The sequence below is a fragment of the Lygodium microphyllum genome, chromosome 8 (genome assembly GCF_053477565.2).
Source record: "Lygodium microphyllum isolate KBCC chromosome 8, Lygodium_microphyllum_v1.1.10, whole genome shotgun sequence".
NCBI lineage: Eukaryota > Viridiplantae > Streptophyta > Polypodiopsida > Schizaeales > Lygodiaceae > Lygodium > Lygodium microphyllum.
In genome coordinates, this window is record NC_141142.1 from 64,230,870 (window position 1) to 64,253,275 (window position 22,406).

General features: G+C 42.6%; 2 protein-coding genes across 4 annotated transcripts in view; one reads left to right on the plus strand and one right to left on the minus strand.

Moving 5' to 3' along the window:
- LOC148032391 (uncharacterized) overlaps positions 1-17,744 on the minus strand; it is a 68,752-nt gene extending 51,008 nt beyond the window's left edge. The window contains exon 1 of the mRNA XM_087683042.1: positions 17,538-17,744. Within this exon, the coding sequence (XP_087539168.1) occupies positions 17,538-17,616 (79 nt within the window). The 5' untranslated portion in view covers positions 17,617-17,744. The remainder of the gene's footprint in view (positions 1-17,537) is intronic.
- Positions 17,745-17,837: 93 nt separating this feature from the next.
- Positions 17,838-22,293, plus strand: LOC148032392 (uncharacterized). 3 transcript variants are annotated; one of them, XM_087683044.1, is made up of 4 exons: positions 17,840-18,585; positions 18,788-19,406; positions 20,486-20,572; positions 21,023-22,293. In XM_087683044.1, the coding sequence occupies exons 2-4, from the start codon at positions 19,381-19,383 to the stop codon at positions 21,210-21,212; spliced, it is 303 nt and encodes a 100-aa protein (XP_087539170.1). In that variant the 5' UTR covers positions 17,840-18,585; positions 18,788-19,380; the 3' UTR covers positions 21,213-22,293. The 3 variants fall into 3 exon arrangements, with proteins under 3 accessions (XP_087539169.1, XP_087539170.1, XP_087539171.1); XM_087683045.1 differs by having other exon boundaries at positions 17,845-18,585; positions 19,334-19,406; XM_087683043.1 differs by having other exon boundaries at positions 17,838-19,406.
- Positions 22,294-22,406: the final 113 nt, after the last annotated feature.

The following is a 22,406-nucleotide window of genomic DNA, read 5'->3' on the forward strand; positions in this document are numbered from 1 at the left end:
CTAGGTTGTAGGTCTTTCTTCCCCTCAAGCATAGCGATGCTTTATACTTTCACACTACTACAATTCCAACTTTACTAATATGCAACATTGCATCCAACTGACTAGCCCCTCATGTATACCTGACATGCTAGGAGCACCAAATGCATTAGAAAACATTATTGTTTGCATACTTTAGACCATTGCAATGTGACCGTGTATGGGAATTTGCATACTACCAGCCATACCAAGATACATTTTCCTATACATCGCATACATTACTAGCTGCATTTTTCCAAGTGCAAGCATTACTAGCTGTATTTTCTCTCATGACCAATACTATACGAAGCATTTGCATGACCACCTCCCAAGCATAGTGGACTGCATATATGCATTGTCAAACTTGCCACTTTATGCCCCAGCATCATGCCAACATTGCTATACATGAGGTTATGCATATTACCAATCATACCTAAATACATTCAGCCTTACATACCACACATTGTTATTGCATACCATACGGAGTTATGCCATACATCCTCATATGCGGTCCTTGACCCACCATAGTATGAAAACTAGTACCACCATCAAAGTCACCTAACTGCCCCATAATTGCATGCATGCCTCATTGTCCAAAAAGCATTGGATTGGCACTTCCAAGTTGGCCTTGCATATGCATCAATTGGCCCATTGACATCATTTGCTTATGCTCTCTACCCACATTTGGAACATCATGTTGCTGTATTGGCTCTTCATTTGGTACATCTTGCTATCCCGAAGCTCTTAAAGACGATCTCAGCTTCTTGCCTTTGTTGCCCTCTTTTAAGGGGTACAAAAAGTGCATGAATTGAGGATCGTTTGTTGATTGCATAAACATTCCAGCTGCTGTCCTCAGCTGATCTTTAAATTGGTCATCAAATTCCTCTTCCTCTTGCTGATCATTAGATTCTAAAGACCTAGAAGGATCCACATTTTGGTCTAAATCAACATTATGAGCTTGTTGTCCATGCTACGTGCCTTATCCAAGTTCATGCATTGCATTTTTCCCAACACTCTATGAATTTTCAGATCGAGAGGCATCATCCCTCTCCTTGATCCCATCTCACTATCTAAAGACATTCTTGTTGTAATGCTCAATTGAATACAATTTCAACACTATAGCAAAGCTTCTGACCTTCAATCAGGTGCCTCAAGGCCACCAAGTCAAGGAATATATTCTATCCCGATGATGGAAACATGAAACCAGCTTTTCTCCTCAGATAAGGTGGTAAATAACCTGATTAAGCACTAATAACAGAGAGCATAAAATTCACGTAAACTGAAAATGCATACTTTACCACTTTAATCTTGGCCATCGGACACCCCATTGGCCCCAAAACTGGTGCCCCTTTTGATATTTCTTTATCTTATATTGCAAATGAAAGGAGTACAATCACCACTAACATTAGTGGCCAATAAATTAGTCTAGGTCCAAATCTGACACCAGGTACCATCTAGTACCTGTTAGGTATAACTTATTACAACTTTTGCCTTAGGCACCAACTGATATCTTGGGATCCTAGGTCACTCTGTGAAATAATTGACTTGCACCTCACGTGTGCAACTTACATTAGCACATTTGATTAACTTTTAATCAAATGCTAAGCTAAGTGATAAAATTTCATGTCCTCGTGAGACAGTGTGACTGTGATACCTTATCTAAATTTCAATGTAGTATATTTTTCATTTAATACAATGCAGTTCGATCAAGGATGATTGCAAGGATTTCAAAGGGGAGATCTATCACGAGGATGTGAAATTTTGAGATGCCTTAATCATACCAATAACATTAAATTAAGTTATTAATCAAATATGCAAGTTCTCAACTCCCTCTCATCCCACCACTATCTTCTCCACATTCTGATCTGCTCACATCTTCATTCCAAAACTTGGGTTTTCATTCCACTTCCACTCAAAGCACACTAGGGGTTGAATCTAATATCTCTGATCCTAGTACTTTTTCTTTCTCCATTCCACCATCTACCTATCCTACATTCAGTCCACCTCTTTGTACATAGTTAGGGGAAATGCCACCTTTTCACACTGTACCTTCCCTATACCCCCACTTTACTACATCCTTACACTCTGGGACGGCTCTGATGGGTATCCCTCTCACTACCCCCGGATACTCATAACCCCCTCACATGATCTTTCAGACACAAGGATATCCATCATCTGCTTATGGATTGTCATCACATGTCCCTTGGGTCACTCCTACGCACGAATTTCCACCTCTGCTCCTTGTGTCCCTATCCCTCCACCTTGGGCTCCACAAGTAGTTACCATGCCCATACCTAATCCCCTTGCCCACATTTAAATCCGCTATGCACACTTCTAGTCTGCATGGTGGGCACTCCGAGATTCCTTCCCAAGTGTACTCCACTCCTCCACCTTATCCCCTCTATTCACCCTATCCCCCTTGCATACATTCTCCATCTCTTAGCACTACCACTCTTATTGCAATGCCAAAAATGCCTTCATGGATAAGACTCGTTTTAACGGGTCAAATTTTACCACTTGATCAAACTTCATGCAACAAGTGCTTGAATCTCAGGGACTTTGGGACCTCATCCTCAATATCAAGCCTATGTCGGACTCTCAATTAATTCACCCTCATCACATCCGTCAATGGAGAGCCCGCAATGCCACGACCAATATTGAGTTGATGCAAGGGTTACTTCTTGAATTCCACTCTCAATTACAACATTTTTCCCTTGCATCTAAGTGTGGAAGTCATCATTGATTGCTATGCGGCTTGAGATTGCACTCGACATATCAATCCCGATTTTTAGCTTCAGGAATTTCCCATTAAGGAAGGGGATGATCTCGAAGTCAAGTTGACCGAAGATCAACGTTTATTGGCCGAGTTTGCCACTATTGGCTCCCCGAAGTCAAACGACAATCAACTTACATTCTTCTTAAACAAGTTGCCCAACAAATACTTTCATTTTTTCCAATACATCATCTCACTACCTAGAGTTTCAACCTTCTACGTTTTTTTTTGTTTTTTCTTTTGCTTGGATCACACTCCTTCTACCACATATTCACCCATCTCCATTGCCTAATGTGCATATACTAATCTCTCTCTCTCTCTCTCTCTCTCTCTCTCTCGGGTTGAAGATTCAAAGTGTCAAGACAACCCACAAGCTAATTAGGAGTCCATGCAAAGTTCAAATTTGATGCATTATCAACTTTTACACATCACAATCAAATTTCAGCCTATCCTCAATTCCAAGGTATTCATCCATTTATATTGTCTAATTTCAAGGGAAATTGAGATAATTGGGGCAATTCAAGGCAATTTGGAGCTATGGGGTAATCAAGTCAATTTTGGGACATTTGGGTCAATTTCAAGCATTGAGCGGTATTGGGGAAATTAGAGGGACATTGTTTGGGGCAATTTGGGTCATGCAGGGCATATTTGGGGCACTTAAGACATGTATCGTTCCCCCCATTCCCGTTCCCTTACCTTGGACGTTCCCTCCGTTCCAGGGGGTCTCGTTCCCGTTCCCGTTCCCGTTTCCTGTTCCCCATTCCATGTAACTATGATCTACCCCAACGGCTACTAGATACACGGTACGCAGACAATCTTAGCAACCTATCTCCTTCTCCTGAAGGATTGGCTGATTGGTCTGCTACTAGTGGCTCACCCATTGCACTCTATGCATCCCCTAGGGTATCCATTGCACCCTCTAGGACCACTTCCCCACCTAGCCGTATGCAATGGTGACCACACACTTAGCCTTTCTCTTTTCGACTTCCGCTACATACATACATACTCATTGCATTGCACTTTTGGTTAGCTATGCTTTCCTTTATTTTAAGTTTTGTTTTTTTGAAACATCTCACTACTCACCTTTGTGCTTGTAGATTTTGATCTCTTTTGCATGCTTTTGTATTTCAGTGTAGGGCTCACATGCAGGTGTGCACTAGTCCTTCCTGAGCTAGAGATAGAAGCTACACACCATTCCTTTCATGGTTCCATCTGCTTGGAGTTTTGCTCTTCTACCGGCATGGAGGCTTCTCCTCCCGTGGCGAATCGTGCAGCATCTCTCTTGATGCTATCATGATGGTGTCTTCTATCCTTGCTCTTCTAGTTGGGATGCTTCATTTTCATCCACATGGTTCTCGGCACCACACGAAGACCGACATCCTCAAGCTCCTCTTCCTTCTTTAACAATGACATCCAAGTTGAGAGGGGGTTCCTTCTACAAGTTTTAGCACTTGTCTTCGACCTCAGCCTTTCCCCCCTGTTGTACCCTTCCCTATGCATTACACGATTTTTTTCATCTTTGTACTAGGGCACTTGGACAAGTGAACAATTTCCCCATGAGGGACACTATCCAAGTAGCCACCTACTGCATGAGCATTTTTCAGCATGTAGCATTCTATGCATCCCATTGTGCAGAGCCCCACCGGTGGACAGATCCTAAGCTATTTCCATTGGTGAATTACACCACCATCCCTCTTCCCATGATACTTCATCACCTTTCCCTCGTCATCGACCTCCTCAAGTGGTTGAGTAAGCTTGTACTATTTTGTAATGTGTTGGGTGTACCATCCTTAGTCCCGTCTTCTAGGTCACTATTACTTAATCAACTGCCACCTGTACACTTCACTTTTCCACCAAGGTTGTCTCCGTACGTAGTATGGACTGATCCGTACAGTACAGTATGGTACGTATCCGTACGATTTAGTACAAAAAAATGGGCACTTTTTGGCCACTCTACTTTAAGTCTACAACTTTCTTTTTTTCTTTATCCTTTGTTTTTTTTTTCTTCTTTCTTTCTTATTTCTTCCCCAAGCCTCTCTCTCTCTCTCTCTCTCTCTAGCCTCTTCCTCTCTCTAGTTGCACTAGTACCACGTACGAAAGGTTTGATACTATACCATACTTTAGGTACCGTACCTTACGTATTAGTACCATAAGGTACCAACTTAACGGATGCATCTTTCTCATTCGAACTGCACTTTGGGACGAGCTAAATACTCCTTATATTAATATGATTCTCCCATGAGATTAGGTTATTTGAGATTCAAACAATTTCTCTCAACCTTCTCTCTCAAGCCCACACTTCTCTTACTTGTATGATCATGCATGTATGATGTATCCACTCCCACCTATGTAGTTATAAGTTGTAGGTAGCAGTAGCGCATGTTGCGCATTCGGCATTAGGTTTTGGGCCTTGGCATGTTACCCTCAAGTACTCATCTTATATACTCTAATAGCATTGCTATTTAGACTTGAATAATCTATTCTATTATCTTTTGTCCAAAATAATCAAGTTATTTTTTTGTCATACTAATATCGTACCGTACCTTATAAAATCTTAAGATACCATTTAGTACCGTATTTTATCGTACCGTACCTTTCGTACCTGACAACTATGTTTTCCACCCAAGAAAAAAAAGTTCAATGTGGTTCTATCCGCCTTTGTAGGGCTTGGAAGGCCATTGAGTAGCCGACAAGCACTCTTTGTTTGATCTCCTATCATCTTTGGGATGACTACTTGTACTCCCTTGATAAGATAACCATTGCCTCTGTAGTCTTGAGAGGCCACTGAGCAGCCGACATGCACCCTTTGTCCAATGCCCTAGCTAGTTTGGGGTGGGACACCTTGGGGTAACCATTGCATGCCTTCCCTTTTAGGATTAGTTTTAGGCCTGAGAGGGGATGTTGAGCTAAAATACCCTTTAAAGCTAATTAAAAACGCAAATTTTATTCTTGGTTCGAGAGAGTTTGAGTGGTCCCCCAAAACCCTAATTTTTGGGGCACCCTTCAACATCTATAAATAGACGAGCTGCCCACTATCTAAAATAACAAGTATGCTTTGATACCATGTCAAAAATAATAGGTATAGCAAAGAGAGAGTAGGGTTTGCAGGGAGTGACACAAAGTGTGTATGGCAAACACTAAGAGAGAAGAGAGACTCAAAAACACAAGCACACGGTGATGATGCACTGAATCATGCTATGAGAAGAAAAGCTGATACAACAGAGCCAAAGCTCAAAAAATAATCACATTGTCCTATCTAAATCAAGTGGCAGCACTTGTGGGAATCTACACATTGAAGGGAGAGAAATATAGTCCTCCGAGCAATGGGCTATCGAAGTAATCACTAAAAGGTAAAAGACAATTGTCAAAGAAATGGACCATAGTCCTTTGATACTGTCAGAGATGTGGAAGATGATCACCAACTGTTGAGGGAGCGAACCGCAATTCTCTAATGCCGGGGAGTGGCTTGGGTAGCGAAACGCAAATCCCAAAGTGTAAGAGCTATCAAACGCAAGGAGAGCAGCCCAGATGCTGATGCCAGGTTGATTATGATGACGCCAAATGATGGAGGATGAGTCGGGCTGCAAAAACACAAGTCCCTACAGCCTCTGTGACACCAAGTGATGGAGGAGGAGCCAAGCTGCAAAAATGCAGGTCCCGACAGCCCCTATGATAAACAAGTGACACCACGTGATAGAGGAGGAGCCAAGCTACAAAAACACACGTCCCAACAGCCCTTGTGATACACGAGTGACACTAAGTGACAAAGGAGAAGCAAAAACACAAGTCCCAACAGCCCCTACAATAGTCGAGTGATGAAATCACTGACGCTCAATGATGGAGACTACAGCCAGAGGCTAGGATGCTGACGCCAAGCAAGGAGAAGACCTCCAAGCTGAAAAACGCATGTAAAGGTGGAGCCAGAAGGAGAAGGGTATTGGCGCCAAGCAAATGATGGTGAAGCCAAGTGAAAGATGCTCCAAAAGCAATGCCTGATGCTAAAATAGGACACCTGAAGCAGAAGAGAAAGGGTGAAGGCAGCCACGAGCCACGAACTGCAATGTTCTCTTGAAGGGGTGTGAGGGCAATGGAAGGGGCTGGGGAGAAAAGGGTATTAGAAGTGGTGCAACAATGGAAGCATAAACATGTGCTGAAATATATTGCTGAATACAAGACAAAAGAGAAAGGGAAAGAAAGAACACAATACAGATGACAAATCAGAAGTATGCTCGGGAAATGAAATCCATATACCAAGACATGAAACAGTACAGAAGCTATGTGAGTCACTGGCTATGGGGCACTGGCACCTACTCCCTCTCTCCAAGAATTGTCAGGTGATGAATGAATGTGGAGGAGGAAGCTTGAGAATATATAGGCAAAATAAATGCCATAAAATATGACTGGTCGGCCAGCATTAAATGTTGGTCGATTAGCTACAAATAATGCCAAATCACAATAAACGCTGGCAAATAAAATGCCAAAAATATCTCTGGTGCCCAACCTACTGGACCACATGCACAAACTCAACCATGAACCGACTAATCTGCTAACACGCTCTCTCAAATCATGGGTGATTGGATACAATACAATATACGATGATAATGTCTCATCATAGTACATACAACAATGTCCATCAAGGTAGAACCATGGATACCCAAGTAGTGGGTGCACAAGCCACCACCAAGGTGCCTCGGAGACAAGCTGATGTCAATGTTGATCGTACCAGCTCCTGAAAATAGAGAAGAATCATAGCAACTCTCATGTCCGTCAACAATGCCTCTGATGACTGATGTAGCACACGTGACCATCTTGTCACCAATGCCGCAGCATAAATGACCATGAATTCCCCTCCTTTGGTCAAACCGTCAAAGTGTCCCCTCATGTGAGCTCCACACGAAAGCCACCCGCTCTTTGTCAAGAAAAGAACAGCTCATCATGAACCTGGATGTCAATCCCAGCTCCAAGATTTGTACCTATCAGACGTCAGTCGATGCAACAAGGACGTCCCTCTCGGGATCCTGTGCATATGTATAAAAATATAGATGAGACGTGGTTGGCCCATCTCACCATCCTCTCATACTCCCTCTCTAGCACTGGAGAGTTGTGAGGGATGACCTCATCACCACCACTAGAAAGCAACTGAGGAAGGGACCACCAGGCCCTTTCGACAATCTGAAGAAGAGGATCCCTTCCATGCCTTGGACTTCGCCTTGGCCGAAGGATCTAAGTCGGAATTTGAGGCAGATAATGGCTTGTTGGAGGAGTCAGCATCCCGTGTTATCTTTTGCTCCTTTTTCTTCCTTAAAGCCGCTAACTCTTTGCAATCCTTCCCCAAATGGTCCTTCTTACCACAGTGGTAACATTGGGCCTTCGACTTCTTCGTCTTCCAACCCCTCTCTGAAATTGCAAGAGTCTCACCTAAACCTCCATAATGTGAAGAAAGCCGACCTGTAGTCGCAAAGTCGCCTCATGCTCAAGCAGCATTGAGGACATATGAAGAAAACTGATAGGAGTCGTAGATGTCTGCGCCTGTAAAGCATTCGCCACTCCATCAAACTCCTGAGAAAGCTTGTAGAGTATCATATCAAGAAAATGTGCCTCTAATAGGGCAGAGTGCATTGTCCGAAGCTGGTCCTAGATCTGGGTAACTCGAAGTAGAAATGATTGGATCGTATCTTTGGGTTCAAACTTCAGCTGGAGCTGGCCATAGAGAGTAACGGCCCTCATGGTGCAAGAAGCCTCGTACATCAGCTGCAACTTCGACCATATGTCTGAAGCTGTCCTGCAAAAGGTGACCGTTGGTAGGACTTCTTTGTAAATACACCAAAGTAAGGCCGCGTAAGCACCGGCATCATCCGAATCCCATGTAAGCATTGTTGCCTCATGGTTATCTTCATCAAAATCAGCTAGAACAGGAGAAGGCTGATAAGGACGTGCAATAGCTCCGCAAACCACGTACCATAACCGCTTCTGGATGAACCAAGCCTTCCTCACCGCACTCCTGTGATAATCAGGTCCATGGAGCTTGTCATCAATGGATGTGCATGGAGGAGCCATCTGTAGAGGATTTAGAAGAGAAGTAGAGAAAGGAAGGGATTTCAAGAGGAAAAACAGCAAAACACAAGCACAGACTTCAAAAAGCAAGAGTTCACATACATTACAACCCAAAATCTGACCAAAATAAGACAAAAGCTGCTGCAAAAGTCAAAAACTGACAAAAAAAGCAAAAACGGCCTGATAATGCAAGCTCCCAGACAAGAGGAGATGCAAAGGCACCAAAACACGAGCTGAAACGGACACGCAAGCTATACAGATGCTGATGTCAGCAAAAAACATAGATAAAACAGGTCGCTGATTATTAGCAAGGGTGAAAACAGTCCTGAAATCAACAAGAAAACACAACATGAGCACCGATCCTGAAATCTGATACCATGTCAGAAGTGGTGCAGCAATGGAAGCATAAACATGTGCTGAAATAAATTGTTGAACACAAGACACAAGAAAAAGGAAAAGGAAAAACACAATACAGATGAGAACTCAGATGTATGCTCGGAAAGTGGAATCCATATACCAAGACATGGGACAGTACAGAAGCTATGTGAGTCACCGGTTGTGGAGCATTGGCACATGCTCTCTCTCTCCAAGAACTGTCAGGTGATGAATGAATGTGGAGGTGCCAAATCACAATAAATGCTGGCAAATAAAATGCCAAAAATATCTCTGGCGCCCAACCTGCTGTACCACATGCACAGACTCAACCTTGAACTGACTAATCTACTAACAAAGGGAAGGGGTGATGACCAAAGAAGGTGGTGAAGAATGACTGAAGAGAGAGGGGAGGTGGTGAAGAATGAATGAAGTGATTGTCTATTTATAGGCACAAGCTATCTAGGCTGGCACACCACTGTGTGGGGGTCCACTGAAAATGTGGCCAAAATGTGAGCACCAACCCTTTTTGGCTATCAATGCGAAACACTAAATGAAGTGTGTAAACTCAAAAAGTGGTTTCTCAACACCCCCTCTCAAGCCCAAAAAGGAATGAAGAAAGAGGAGCGAAGAGAGAGACCATGAAAATATAGAGAATCTTGAAGATCCAAAATTGCCACCTCAAAAGTAACCTAAAGTAAGGAACAATAGACGAGATAAAATGTAGAACCCAACTCCACCTCGAGAGAAAAGCCGCTAGCCCTGTAACTCCATGCTAGAAGAAATTCAAAGGTCTCATCACCAGGTCGTGGTTGAACCTCCAAGGCCCCACTCTATGCAGTACTTGAAGATCTCGGGTATCAATAGGGGAAATTACTCCTCCAAGACAGCCATCCCAAAAGAGTAAATGGAGGGCGACGAACTTCATGATGAGTAGGTGACACATGTGAGGGTAGAGACACAGGGGCCCCTTTGAAGCCAAAAAGTAGAAGCCCCCTCTGAGGGCAAAGAGAGTAGAGCCCCCTCTCAATCCCCCTCTATGAGAGAGGGAATCTAAAAACTCATGGATCATAGACTCTGAATCATCTAATGACAGAAAGTGCCGCCAAACATACCGAAGAAGGTATTAGGGGTGTCGAGCTCCTAGAGGTGGCCTCTCGAACCTGAGTAGTCAAGGGTGGGGAAAGGCGAGGCGCAAGCTACGCCAAGGGTGGGCAACAGTAATTCTCTCAGTGGAGTGTACCATGGAGCCGAAGTAATAGAAGAGATCGAACAATCGCTATCTCTTGAAGGATCAGACTGTCGAGGGGACAGTATCCAACAATCACTGTCTCTCATCAAAGAAAGCGGACTGCAAAACTATGGGTTGTCGAGGTGGCATTCTTGAAACCCTAGAAGAAGTAGAAGCAACCTCCGTAGCGCATTGCGGCGGTCACGAGGAGGCCATGGTACCAGTCGATTCTCCTATGGCTGGAAAGGGCTTAGTGCGCATTCGATGCGTCTTATTGCCTTGAGCACAAAAATATGAAAGCCGGTGCACAATAAACTCTGTGGCCCAGAAGGAGAGGTGGCGCAGCGAGTGCCTGGGGGTAGATGCATATACTCCAATGGGGTAGGGAGCAAAGGTCCATGTCAGCAAGCATCAATGGGGGTTCTCGTGATGCCACAAGAGGAGCACCCAATGGTTTGTCCATCTACCAATGGAGAAGTCATAACACCAGAGTGTCAACCGATAAAAGGGTGGGTGGATGGGAGAGGAAAATAAGGGTATCTCTATCTCTTAGTGATGCAAGGAAAATGAAGGGGAAAATCAGTAGATGATACCGAACCCGCAACTTGTCTTTGCCTTCTCTTATGAGCACGGTCTTTAGCTCTCTAAGCTCCTACACTCTGATACCATGTCAAAAATAACAGGTATGCTCTCATACCATGTCAAAAATAAGCAACGGTGTAGAGAGATAGTAGGGTTTGCCGAGAGTGACACAGAGTGTATACAGCAAACACTAAGAGAGAAGAGAAACTCAAAAACACAAGAACATACTGATGATGCATTGAATCATGGTATGAGAAGAAAAGCTGATACGGCAAAGCCAAAGCTCGAAAAATAATTGCACTATCCTATCTAAATCAAGCAGCAACACCTATGGGAATCCGCATAGTGAAGGGAGCGAAACGCAATCCCCTGGGCAGTGGACTATCAAAGTAATCCCTGGAAGGTGAAAGATAATTGTCGAGGGAGCAGACCGGATCCTTTGATGCTGTCAGAGATGTGGAGGATTATCACCAACTGTAGATGGAGCAAACTGCACTCGTCTAATGCCGAGGAGTAACTTGGGTATCAAAACACAAATCCCAAAGTGTCGAAGCTATCAAACACAGGGAGAGCAGCCCAAATACTAACACCAAGTGGATAATGATAACACCAAATGATGGAGGATGAACTAGGCTGCAAAAACGCAGGTCCCAGCAGCCTCTATGACAAACGAGTGACACTAAGTGATGGAGGAGGAGCCAAGCTGCAAAAACGCAAGTCCTTGCAACCCTTGTGGCAGACGAGTAACACCAAGTGATGGAGGAGCCAGGCTGCAAAAACGCAGGTCCCAATAGCCCCTGTGATAGACGAGTGACACCAGGTGATGGAGGAGAAGCTAAGCTACAAAAACGCAAGTCCCAACAGCCCTTGTGATAGAGTGATGCTAGGTGATAAAGGAGAAGCCACGCTGCAAAAACGCAAGTCCTAGCAGCTCCTATGATAGATGAGTGATGAAATCGCTAACACTCGATGATAGAGACTGCCGCCAAAAGCTAGGATACTGACATCAAGTTGGAGATGATGACGTCAAGCAAGGAGAAGACCTCCAAACTGAAAAACGCACATGAAGGTAGAGCTTAAAGGAGGGTACTCATGCCAAGAAGATGATGGTGACGCCAAGTGGAAGATGCTCCAAACGCAAGGCCTGATGCTAGAACAGGGCGCCTGAAGTAAAAAGGAAGGGTGAAGGCAGCCATGAGCCACGAACCGCAATGTCCTCCTGAAGGGGTGTGAGGGCACTGGAAGGGGCTAGGGAGAGAAGGGAAGTAGTGGTGACCAAAGAAGGTGGTGAAAAATGACTAAAGAGAGAGATGGAGTGGTGAAAAATCAATGGAGTGACTCCCTATTTATAGGCATAAGCTGTCTAAGGTGGCGCACCACTGTGGGCGTCCACTGAAAAGTGGCCAAAATGTGGACACTAGCCCTTTTTGGGGTTGTTTGTACAAAACGCTAAATGAAGTGTGCAAACTCAAGAAGTGATTTCTCAACACCCGCCATTTAGCCTCATCCCTTTGTGCAAGTTTCTCATTCTTTCAGTGTAGATTTCAGCCATCACCATTCATCCACGTGGCAGTCTATCCTTCATGACTGCTGCCACTCCTCCATCAACCCTTGCAGTGCCTAGCACCTTCCTAGTTGTCGCCCACTATTGGCACCCTCTTCCCTACTACGTTTGGACTCTTCTACCATTGCCAACACAGTCTATCTTCTCCAACTTGTGTTTGGGCACTCCTCCACTAGGCAATAATTGACAGTGATCTCACATACCTTTCGATGACCTTCTGTTGCTTGCATTTGGCCTCCACCACTCCACACAACAACTAGTGACACTCCTCATCTAAGAGTCTCCTACTCGGTTACGCTTGCAACCTTCTGGTGTCACCATCTTCCACTATTGGCACCCTCTTTCTTGCTATGTTTGGACTCTAGTTGTCGCCCACTACTGGCACCCTCTTCCCTGCTACGTTTGGACTCTTCTACCGTTGCCAACACACAGTCTATCTTCTCCAACTTGTGTTTGGGCACTCCTCCACTAGGCAACAATTGACAGTGATCTCACATACCTTTCGATGACCTTATGTTGCTTGCATTTGGCCTCCACCACTCCACACAACAACTAGTGACACTCCTCATCCAAGAGTCTCCTACTCGGTTATGCTTGCAACCTTCTGGTGTCACCATCTTCCACAACTGTTGCCCGCATCTCTAGCATCTGTTGGGATCTATGTTTGTCAATCTTCCTCTCTCCGAAACTCCGACTGAGTCACAACACTTGGGATTCATCTCCAGTGGACACCACTCTCCAACACTGCATTCCTCTACCCTTGCACATTCTATACACTCTTACATTTCATAGCGATTCATGCGGGCATATGCGCATGATCTCATTGAGTGGAATTTAATATTTTTTAGTTTTATAGATGATGCCACTAGGAAGGTTTGGGCTTACCCTCTTTATAAGAACAATGATGTGATATGTACATTCCAAAATTTCTCAACATTTGTAGAGAATAAGTTAGGCAAGAAGCTTAATTACTCAAGAATTGAAAATGGTGGTGAATACACTTCTCATTCATTTACTAACTTTTGTTAGGCTATTAAAAGAGAGTTGATATCTCTTGAAAATTTTGCTCAAAATGGTATTGCCAAGAGAAGATGAATAAAACCATTTAGGAAAAGACTAATAGTATACTCTCTAATAATGGTCTCAGTAATGAGTTTAAGGTTTGAGTACAATATTCATTCACTTCAGATTATCTTCTCTTTATGTTTGTCTTTGTATTTGTGTTTTGAGTTTTGCTCATCTCTATCTGAGTCTTTGTGCTTCAGTCTTGGTCGTACATGTTGTGTTTCCTTAGTGCAAACCGTAGCATATCTTCACAGATGATTTCTGCTCTGTAAACCCTAAATTTTTGCAAAAATTAGGCTTTGACAACCACCTTGGGACCCATGCCATAGGTAGAAGGCATTGTACGCTGAAATCAACACCCACAATTGGTTGTATTGTCAAGGATTTCAGATGCCCAGCCATCCATTGTAAATTTGGGGTAGCATTTGGCCAACTGAGGTCCAATTAGAGCAAGTCCTACATAAAACTAGAGGCAAATGACCCAACTTGTTTACTGATTGTTGGACCAGCAAGGGACTTTTGGATTAGCCACAGAGATCGAGAAATCTCAACTTGTAATACATCCATTGGCAATTGAAGTTAAAGAAATACTGAAAGGGATGTCAGTTTTGGGGCCAACACGGTGTCCAATGTCCAAGATTACTAAGGTAAATTGTGTATTTCAATTTGTATTTACTTGTTGATTGTTGTAATTAAGTGCTTGATCAAGAAATTACCACTGTATTCGAGAAGGAAAGCTGGTTTCAGCAATCGAATTGTGAACAATTTGGAATCACATTTACAGTAATTTGTGATCAGTTCTAAGATCAGCAAGTGATCAATTTATGATCAGATTATGCTCAGTTTTCAATGGTTTACAACTAGTCCCATGGGCAACAGCATGTTAATGAATACCATTGATAGTTTCAACCATGGTTTATGCTGAGAATATGCTTTACTATGGTTGTGAAGGCAGAACAGTTGAGAAACATGAGTTGTGGATGCATCCAATGGGTTTCTAGCAACAATTCTGACTTTTTCTCAGCTTTATTTGGTGTCTATGCTAGCTTGAAATTTTAGCAAGTTTGGGGCATATAGCATGGTTAGACAACAATGGTCAATTTTGTGATTGTGATGCCTTATGGAAATTCCAATACAATATGCTTTTCCATTGGCACAATGCAATGCAATCGAGGACGATTGCAAGGATTTCAAGGGAGCGGCCTGTCACAAGGACGTGAAATTTTGAGATGCTTTAATCTTGCAGATAACATTTGATTAAGTTATTAATAAAATGTGCAAGGTTTTTTATTACATATGATACACATGGCAGTTTTTTCATGGTAACAAGCCAAGGACCCCAAGGATGTTGTGGGTGTCAAAGGCAAAAGTTGTGACAAGTTATGCCAACTAGGCTTTGGTGGTCAATTGATGTTCGTTTGACACTAGAACGATTGTTAAGCCAATAAACATCAGTACTAATACTAAGGACTAGCATTAATTATTAATTAACGTCAATCCAAGGGTCAACAGAGATTGGGAACCACTCTAGGCTGCAAATGGCCTAGCCAATTTAATTATAGATAGGCATATTTAATTTTGGGCAGGGTCAGAAGGGCCGAAATTAATTTTCAGAATTATTTAATTTTGAGGGGTTTAACAGGCTACCACTTGGCAAAAATACCCATGCAAACTGAGAAAACATCTTTGGGGCTTGGTCTCAACCATTCAGATCAGTTTTCAGCTAGAAGAGGAGAAAGAGAAAAATGTTGGTCCATTTTCTAAGCAGAAAACAAAAGATTACAGCAGGTGACAACCATTTGGAGCCATCAACAGGCAGGCCACAGCAGGAAAGGCCCATCAAGGGCTGATGGCATCATCCGCTAGCTAGCAACAGCATTCTAGTACTCCCAAGCTGCAGATGTTTGCTTTTCTTGCTGGTTGAAACAGAGCAAGTAAATTGGAGGGTTTTTCCACGAGAAATCTTTGAATTTTCTCACACATTCTCTCACCTCCTTCAGTCAATTCTCAAGGGATCTCACTTATCTTAGCCATTCGGAGCATATCTCAGCCAAATTTGGTGGACAACAAAGAAAACTCTGCTGTAAACCCTAAATTTCTATAGAAATTAGGGTTTAGCAGCCACCTTAGGACCCATGCCATCAGTAGAAAGCATTGTACACTAAATTCAGCACCTGAAATTTGTGGAATTATCAAGGAATTCGTATGCCAACCCATCCATTGTGAAATTGGGACAGCATTTGGCATTTTGGGGTCAGCATTTGGCATTTTGGGGTCCAATTAGAGCAAGTCTTGGGAGCAATTCAAGGTAAAAAGTCATTGGAGGGACTTTTTGCCACTCTCAACCTTTCTTAAATGGTATTTCTTTTGCTATGGATCAAACTCCATATGCTAGGTGATTTTTGAACAACATTCCAATATCTATCGATGTAGACAATGTCTTCCAATTTCAAAGGCTAATCAAACTAGTGAGACCTATGTGAAAATAGTGGAGTATATGAAGGACAAGTTGGAAAAGAGACATAAAGATGTCATTTACAGGGAAGGGAAAAAATTTTCATGAGGCATATGATAATGCAAGTTGGATAGAGATGTCCCAAGTCATCTTTATGTAGCTTCAAACCCTTTCCCATATTGAAGAAGACCAATGACGCCTCTACAAAACTTCAGTTTCTACCCAATGATAGAATGCACAATATATTCCATGCCTCATGGTTCATGGTTGAATGCCAAATATTGGATCACCACATGAGAAGGAACTAGATAGGCCTTGGACAAAAGTAGTCACTCTGAAACCAATCCTTCTCCACCATTGAAAGCATGGTATAACCCCAACAGCAAAGTTAGCTCCTCATCAAGTTCCAAGATGGGGAGCCCATTAAGCAATTCAATTTGATGAGGACTTCTTCTAGGCATTTCCAATTTGTTAGCAAATTATATAGATGCCATGCAACTACCACCAACCAGCAAGGTGGGAGGGGATGCCATGTAATTGCCACCAACAAGCTAGGTCTAAGGCGATGTCACATGCGCCCACTAGCACTTCAACACATGGATGTGTATACATAGACATGTATGAAGTGCCAAAGTCACCATAACCTAGATACACTTAGGGCATAACTCCATCTATGGTGTCCTTGGGAGAGGTTTAAGCACCACGTAGTACAGCTAGTCCCTTTTATCTAGTTGGAGTTTGGCTACACTAAGAAGTAGGCCATATCAAACCATAGTCAATGGTAATCTAAATGTTGAGAGTTCCACTTTCATTTAGAACCTTGATTCAAACGAGACATCTAAATGGTACAAAACCCAATGAAGAATTATAGAATGTTTGTACAAGTATCGAATAAGTGAGCCTATTGATCGACAGTCCCTTGTGCAGCCAAACATGGGTTGATTGTTTGTTTGTGTTGGCTGAGTGTGATAAAAACATTCAGAATTCAGCCCCGAGTGCGTGATTGTGCGTGACTATTGCATCTCATATTCTGCCCGTGTTTCCAGGATTGAGTTGCGTCAATTCAATGCAAGTCCCTGCCAGGGCCTTCATCCTTGTTGATGCCAACTCCGCATTTTGCACCAGTCCAGCCTTATTTACTTTGTGTGATTGTCATTACACCAGCACAGTCCCATCTGTTGTGTTTAGCACTCTCTGAGCTCAAACCAAACATTTGGGTTGTTTGCTTGCACAAGAGGCTACTTCGGTGATACCACGACAGTTCCTCTTTATAAGTTTGCCATTATCATAGATTCCAGTACTGCAGTCAATTTGAGGTCTCATAGTTCATTTGGGCAACTGTAGTTTTAGCCGCTGTATGGCCAGATTATGAACGTAGAAAGCGTATTGTAGACTGGAAGCACATGAGAGGGGATTTGAAACTCACAGTAGCAGAACCAGAGGGCGTCGATGTGCTTCACGCACGACAGCTTGATCTTTTCCTCGGGCTGACTCGGTTCTTCCATCAGAGTCACATAATCAACATCAAGCGCGACTTCCACTAATTGCACTGTTAGCAGGTTTTTGGTGCTTTCGACAGGGTCTTGCTTTCCCTCTTGGGGTGCCCGTGTTTTTTCGTTTGGGGGGCCGGGGGCGGGTGTTTTGTGCGTGCCCTCCCTTTTTCATAGAATGGTATTAGAAATACTTTGGTGTTTTGTGCATGCCCTCCTTTTTTCATACAATGGTATTAGAAATACTTTGGTGTTCGCCTTTATTACGAGAATACAGAGCGGAGGGCTCCTCCTCATATCATTTTGAATTAAATAAAAGAAAATCACTTTTTTTATGCGACGAGTGCTTTGTGTGCGCCACAGCAAACATGTGTTTGAGGAGATATGGACTTATCTCCCTCTGATCCTTCCTACTTCCGATCTTAGCACACTGTGCATGTGTTTAACTTTTGCAAGTGAAGAAGAGAGTCTCTTTGTTGCTCCCAACATGGTCAAGCTTCGTTGATGCTGCTCTAACTACTGTCGTGGTTGAGGAAATTGGCAAGCAGTATCTCTGAGGCTGATGCACTTCCTCAGAACTAACTCTCATCACAGGAGGATGCTAGGGGGAATCAAAGTGTTGGAAAACGCATTCAAAAGCGCCCTGAGCTGCAGTTATGAAGTATACGAAGGAGATCACTACTTCCAGAATGTAAGGTGGAGATGGAACTCTCAGTCACAAGAGTGACTGAGATGGGTCTGAAACGGGCCACCTCTTCTTCTTCTTCACTGATCTATGCTCCTCTCCATTCCCCTCATGACGTCCCCTCTCTTCACGCCTTTGTACTCGCCTTTGTGTCAATCCAAGATCATCGTTTCTATTCTATCTGTTCCATGCGCTTCTTGCCTTGGCCAATCCACGTATACGGTTGGGATTGGATCAGTTGGTCGTTACACCTCCCCCCATTGGGGAAAAAGAAGTGAAGGGTATAGGCTGTTGTTGAGGTATATCTGTAGTTTTATTGGCCTCTGTCTGTTGAAATTGGTAGTTGTTCTTCATCTGCTGGGTCTTCTTCGTCATGAAAATGTTGTTCTTGTTTGGTTTTGTTGGGCTTGATTTGATAGAAAGGTTTGATTTGACTTGCATGTGTTGTAGTTGTTGTATTTTTGGAATCCCTTCTAACTTGGTAAGTATTTTCTGATACAGGCTACAGTATCGTGTATGCACCCAACCACTGTGCATCAATGATTCAGTCAATCCTTTCTTTCGTATTGGGATGTAAATGCTAACCTCTTTGTATTTGTTGACAGCACGTCCGTAGTCATAGTATCTTTTTTATTTTTTATGAGCTATTTGTAAACTTCTGACACATGCATTTCTTATCATTGGCAAGTTTTGTTCCATGTGTTGTAGCCATTCTGTGGCATCTTTTTTGTTTGTTTTCTTAGTCCATGGTTGAACTTCAAGAGGAAAGATGGGATCTCATCCATACAGTGCTTTGAAACGGTTGATCCTTGTTGACTCTTGAACTGATGTATTATAAGCATGTAGGATGTATTGTAGGTTTTTATCGCATTCCTTGTGTTCAGGATCCACATATGATTTCAGCATCTGTTTTATTGTCTGGTTCATCCTTTTGGTAAGGCCATTAGTTTGGGGTCGATACAGTGAGCTGAATTTTTGTTGAACACTTAGCTGATTTGTGATTATCTCTAGTACTTCACTTTTTAATTGTTTGCCTTGATTTGACAGGATTGTTTCGGGGCATGAGTATCTACAAATGATTTCCATTAGAAATTATGGTACTGTGTCAACTTGGTATTAGGTATTGCTTTGGCTTTACACCATCTAGTAAGGTATTCTATCATAACGATAATGTATTCGTTGCCCATTGTTGATTTGTGGAATGGTCCTATTATGTCCCATCCTATTAATTCAAAAGGTTGTTTGACTGTTGTGTGAGTATACCTTGTTTTTTTCTTGGATCTTTTGTTGCTTAGCACTCCGTGCATTCTTGTAGGACTGTGTTGATTGTGTTTCTCATATTTGGCCAGTAGTGTTTTCACCTCAGCTTTTGCAGTACTTTGTGAACTCCCAAATGGCCAATTGGGACATATAATCTTGGTTCTTCATCCTTCTATATGAAATATAATTGGTTGTCTTTGATCATAAAGCTTTTGTGGTATGGGCTGTGTGTTGTTTGTCTCATAAAAACTTTAATATTGGCTATTGTTGGATCTGCGTTTTGAAATTTTGGGATATCATGGATAGCAATTGCATGTGTTGTATTTCTAAGCGAGATAACCCATCTGCCAGCTCATTTGTTGTGCCTTTCCTGTATTGGATTTTGAACTAATATCCTTGTAATGAAATAACCCATCTTAACAAATGGCCTGGAGGATGTTTCTTGTGGATGAGAGCAACTAAAGGTTGGTGATCTATCTCTACTGTGGTTTGACTACCGTGAGCATATCAATGTAGTTTTGTTAAAGCCCATACTATTGCTAGTAGTTCTTTCTCTGGTTGTTGAATAATTTTCCTCTAATTTTTTCAAGCTGCGACTGATAAATGAGATGGCTTGTATGTGTTGGTGTTCATTTTCTTGAAGTAATACTGCTAATCCTTCATTTGATGCATTTGTTTGTATTGCAAATGGTTGCATGAAATCTGGGTATCTTAAGGCTGTTGAATCATTCATGTACTCTTTTAATTCTTCAATAATTTTCTAGCATTCATGAGTCCATTCATATTTGGCATTCTTCTTTAGCAGTTGTCTCAGTGGGTATGTTATCTTTGCAAAGTTAGGGATGAATCTTGTACAAAATGTGGTTGTGACTAGAAAACTTTGTATGTGTTTTGGCGTTCTTAGTGCTGGATATTGTTTGATTGCCATGACTTTGGCAGGGTCCATCTGAATCCCAGACGCGGAGACAATGAATCCAAGAAATTTCAGTTTGGTTGTGTCCCATTTACACTTTCTGAGCTGGAGTTGTAAGTTGTACTTCTCTATTCTGTGTAGTAGTACTTCTTTTTTGAGCCCACTGGGCATTTTGGACATCAATGTCCATTGGGGTAGGTCCTTGTTGGATTGATGGAGTTGATGATGAGGTGGTGGTATTGATTTCAATTCTCTGTGGAATTCGGATTGCAGCATGTGGTGTTGTTGGGCCTTGGTCTCTTACCCTTCTAGCCAATTCTTGATTTATTCTTGACCGAAGGAAAAATATTTTTATGGCTTCAATCATAGATGGGTTGGCACATAATAATAGTTGGTTTAATTTGACTGCGAATTGGGCAATGGATTCCTTTGGCCTTTGTTTGAGTTCTTGTAATTGCTGTAAGGTTGTTTGGGTTATGATTTGTTGGGCAAAATTTTGAATGAGAAGTTTCTTTGTCAGTTGCCAATCTGCTTTGACATGTTCTGCTTGTTGGACAAACCAGGTTGTGGCTATTCCCTCTAGAAGGGTTCAAACTTCAAGGGCTTGTCTCTCAGGAGACCACTAGTGATAGCTGGCCACGTTCTCAAAATGGTCAATCCAAGTTAGGATACCCTCTCTTGGCAATGATGAGAATGGCTTTGGTCAAACTGGGTTATTTGTTTTCTTGTTTGTTTGGTCCTGAGTGTTCATGAAATTGACTATTGACTGATTCATGTGATTGACTTGTAGCCTGAGGTTAGAGATTGCTTGTAACATTGAGTCAATTGGACATTGTCATTGTTATTCTGGGTACATATTGGTGTCTATGTAACTTGGTAATGCCAGAGCTCTTGTGGTAAACTTCGTCGGCTCATCATTTGTGTTTTTGTAGCATTCACTAGCGCGAGTTCAATTGCCATCACGTAACTGACTCCTTGCATTTCTTGTTAAGTGCCATGTTGTCACCTTATGAAAACCTATTTTTGTTACTCGTGATTTTCTATTTTGTCATTGTCTTGGCCTGTACAAGCATCCCCCCACAAATTTCTTTTTGCTGAGGGGTAAACGATTACTGTGAGCCAAAAAAGTTGATAAAATTTCCATGAATTGAAGAAGAATGATGCACCTCAACTAAGGCCCTCTACCCTACGGTACAATTTGACTTGTGATGCACCTCAACTAAGGTCCTCTACCCTATGGCCAAGGCAAGAAGCAGATGGAGCGCAGAGAACAAAAACGATGACCTTGGATTGACACGAAGGCATGAAGAGGGGACGACATGAGGGGAATGGAGAGGAGCACATATTAGTGAGGGAGAAGAAGAGGTGGCCTATTTTAGACCCATCTCTCGGTCACTCTTGTGACTGAGAGTTCCATCTCCTCCTTACATTATGGAAGCAATGATCTCCTTCATATACTCCATGACTGCAGCTCGGGGTGCTTTTGTGATTGTTGTTCCCAACACTCTAATTTCCCCCAACATCCTCCATCGGCTAAATATAGCACATAGGCCATATAATAGCCTTTCCAAGAGCACACAAAAGGTTAATCATAAATCATTTTGATGTAGCACACAGAGAGAGAGAGAGGGGGAGTGTGTGTGTGTGTGTGTGTGTGGAAGAGATACATGGAAAGAGAGGGAAGAGGCAACAATAGAGAAGGAGAGAGAGAAGTTTGAAGGTGAGAAGACATCAAACATCATTGAGTCAAAGCTCTATCTCATTTTCCTCCATTATGAATCATCTTCCTTACATCTATTCCAAGAAATTGCCTATTTATCCATTGTCAATATCCTCTCCATCTTCTAATTAACTCCCATCACCTTCTCTTCTAAATCTCATAATTAGAGGGGTTTATGCATTTAGCTCCCCTATGTTTCTCACTCTCTTTGAAGCAAGTGTGGCATG

Bases quoted from the DNA above. Each gene is read 5' to 3' on its own strand.
- LOC148032392 (XM_087683043.1), top strand. From the start codon at position 19,381: ATGGTACTGTGTCAACTTGGTATTAG. The intron at 19,407-20,485 runs GTATTGCTTTGG...TGACTTTGGCAG, and splicing joins CTGTGTCAACTTGGTATTAG to GGTCCATCTGAATCCCAGAC. The intron at 20,573-21,022 runs GTAAGTTGTACT...TGGACAAACCAG, and splicing joins ACACTTTCTGAGCTGGAGTT to GTTGTGGCTATTCCCTCTAG.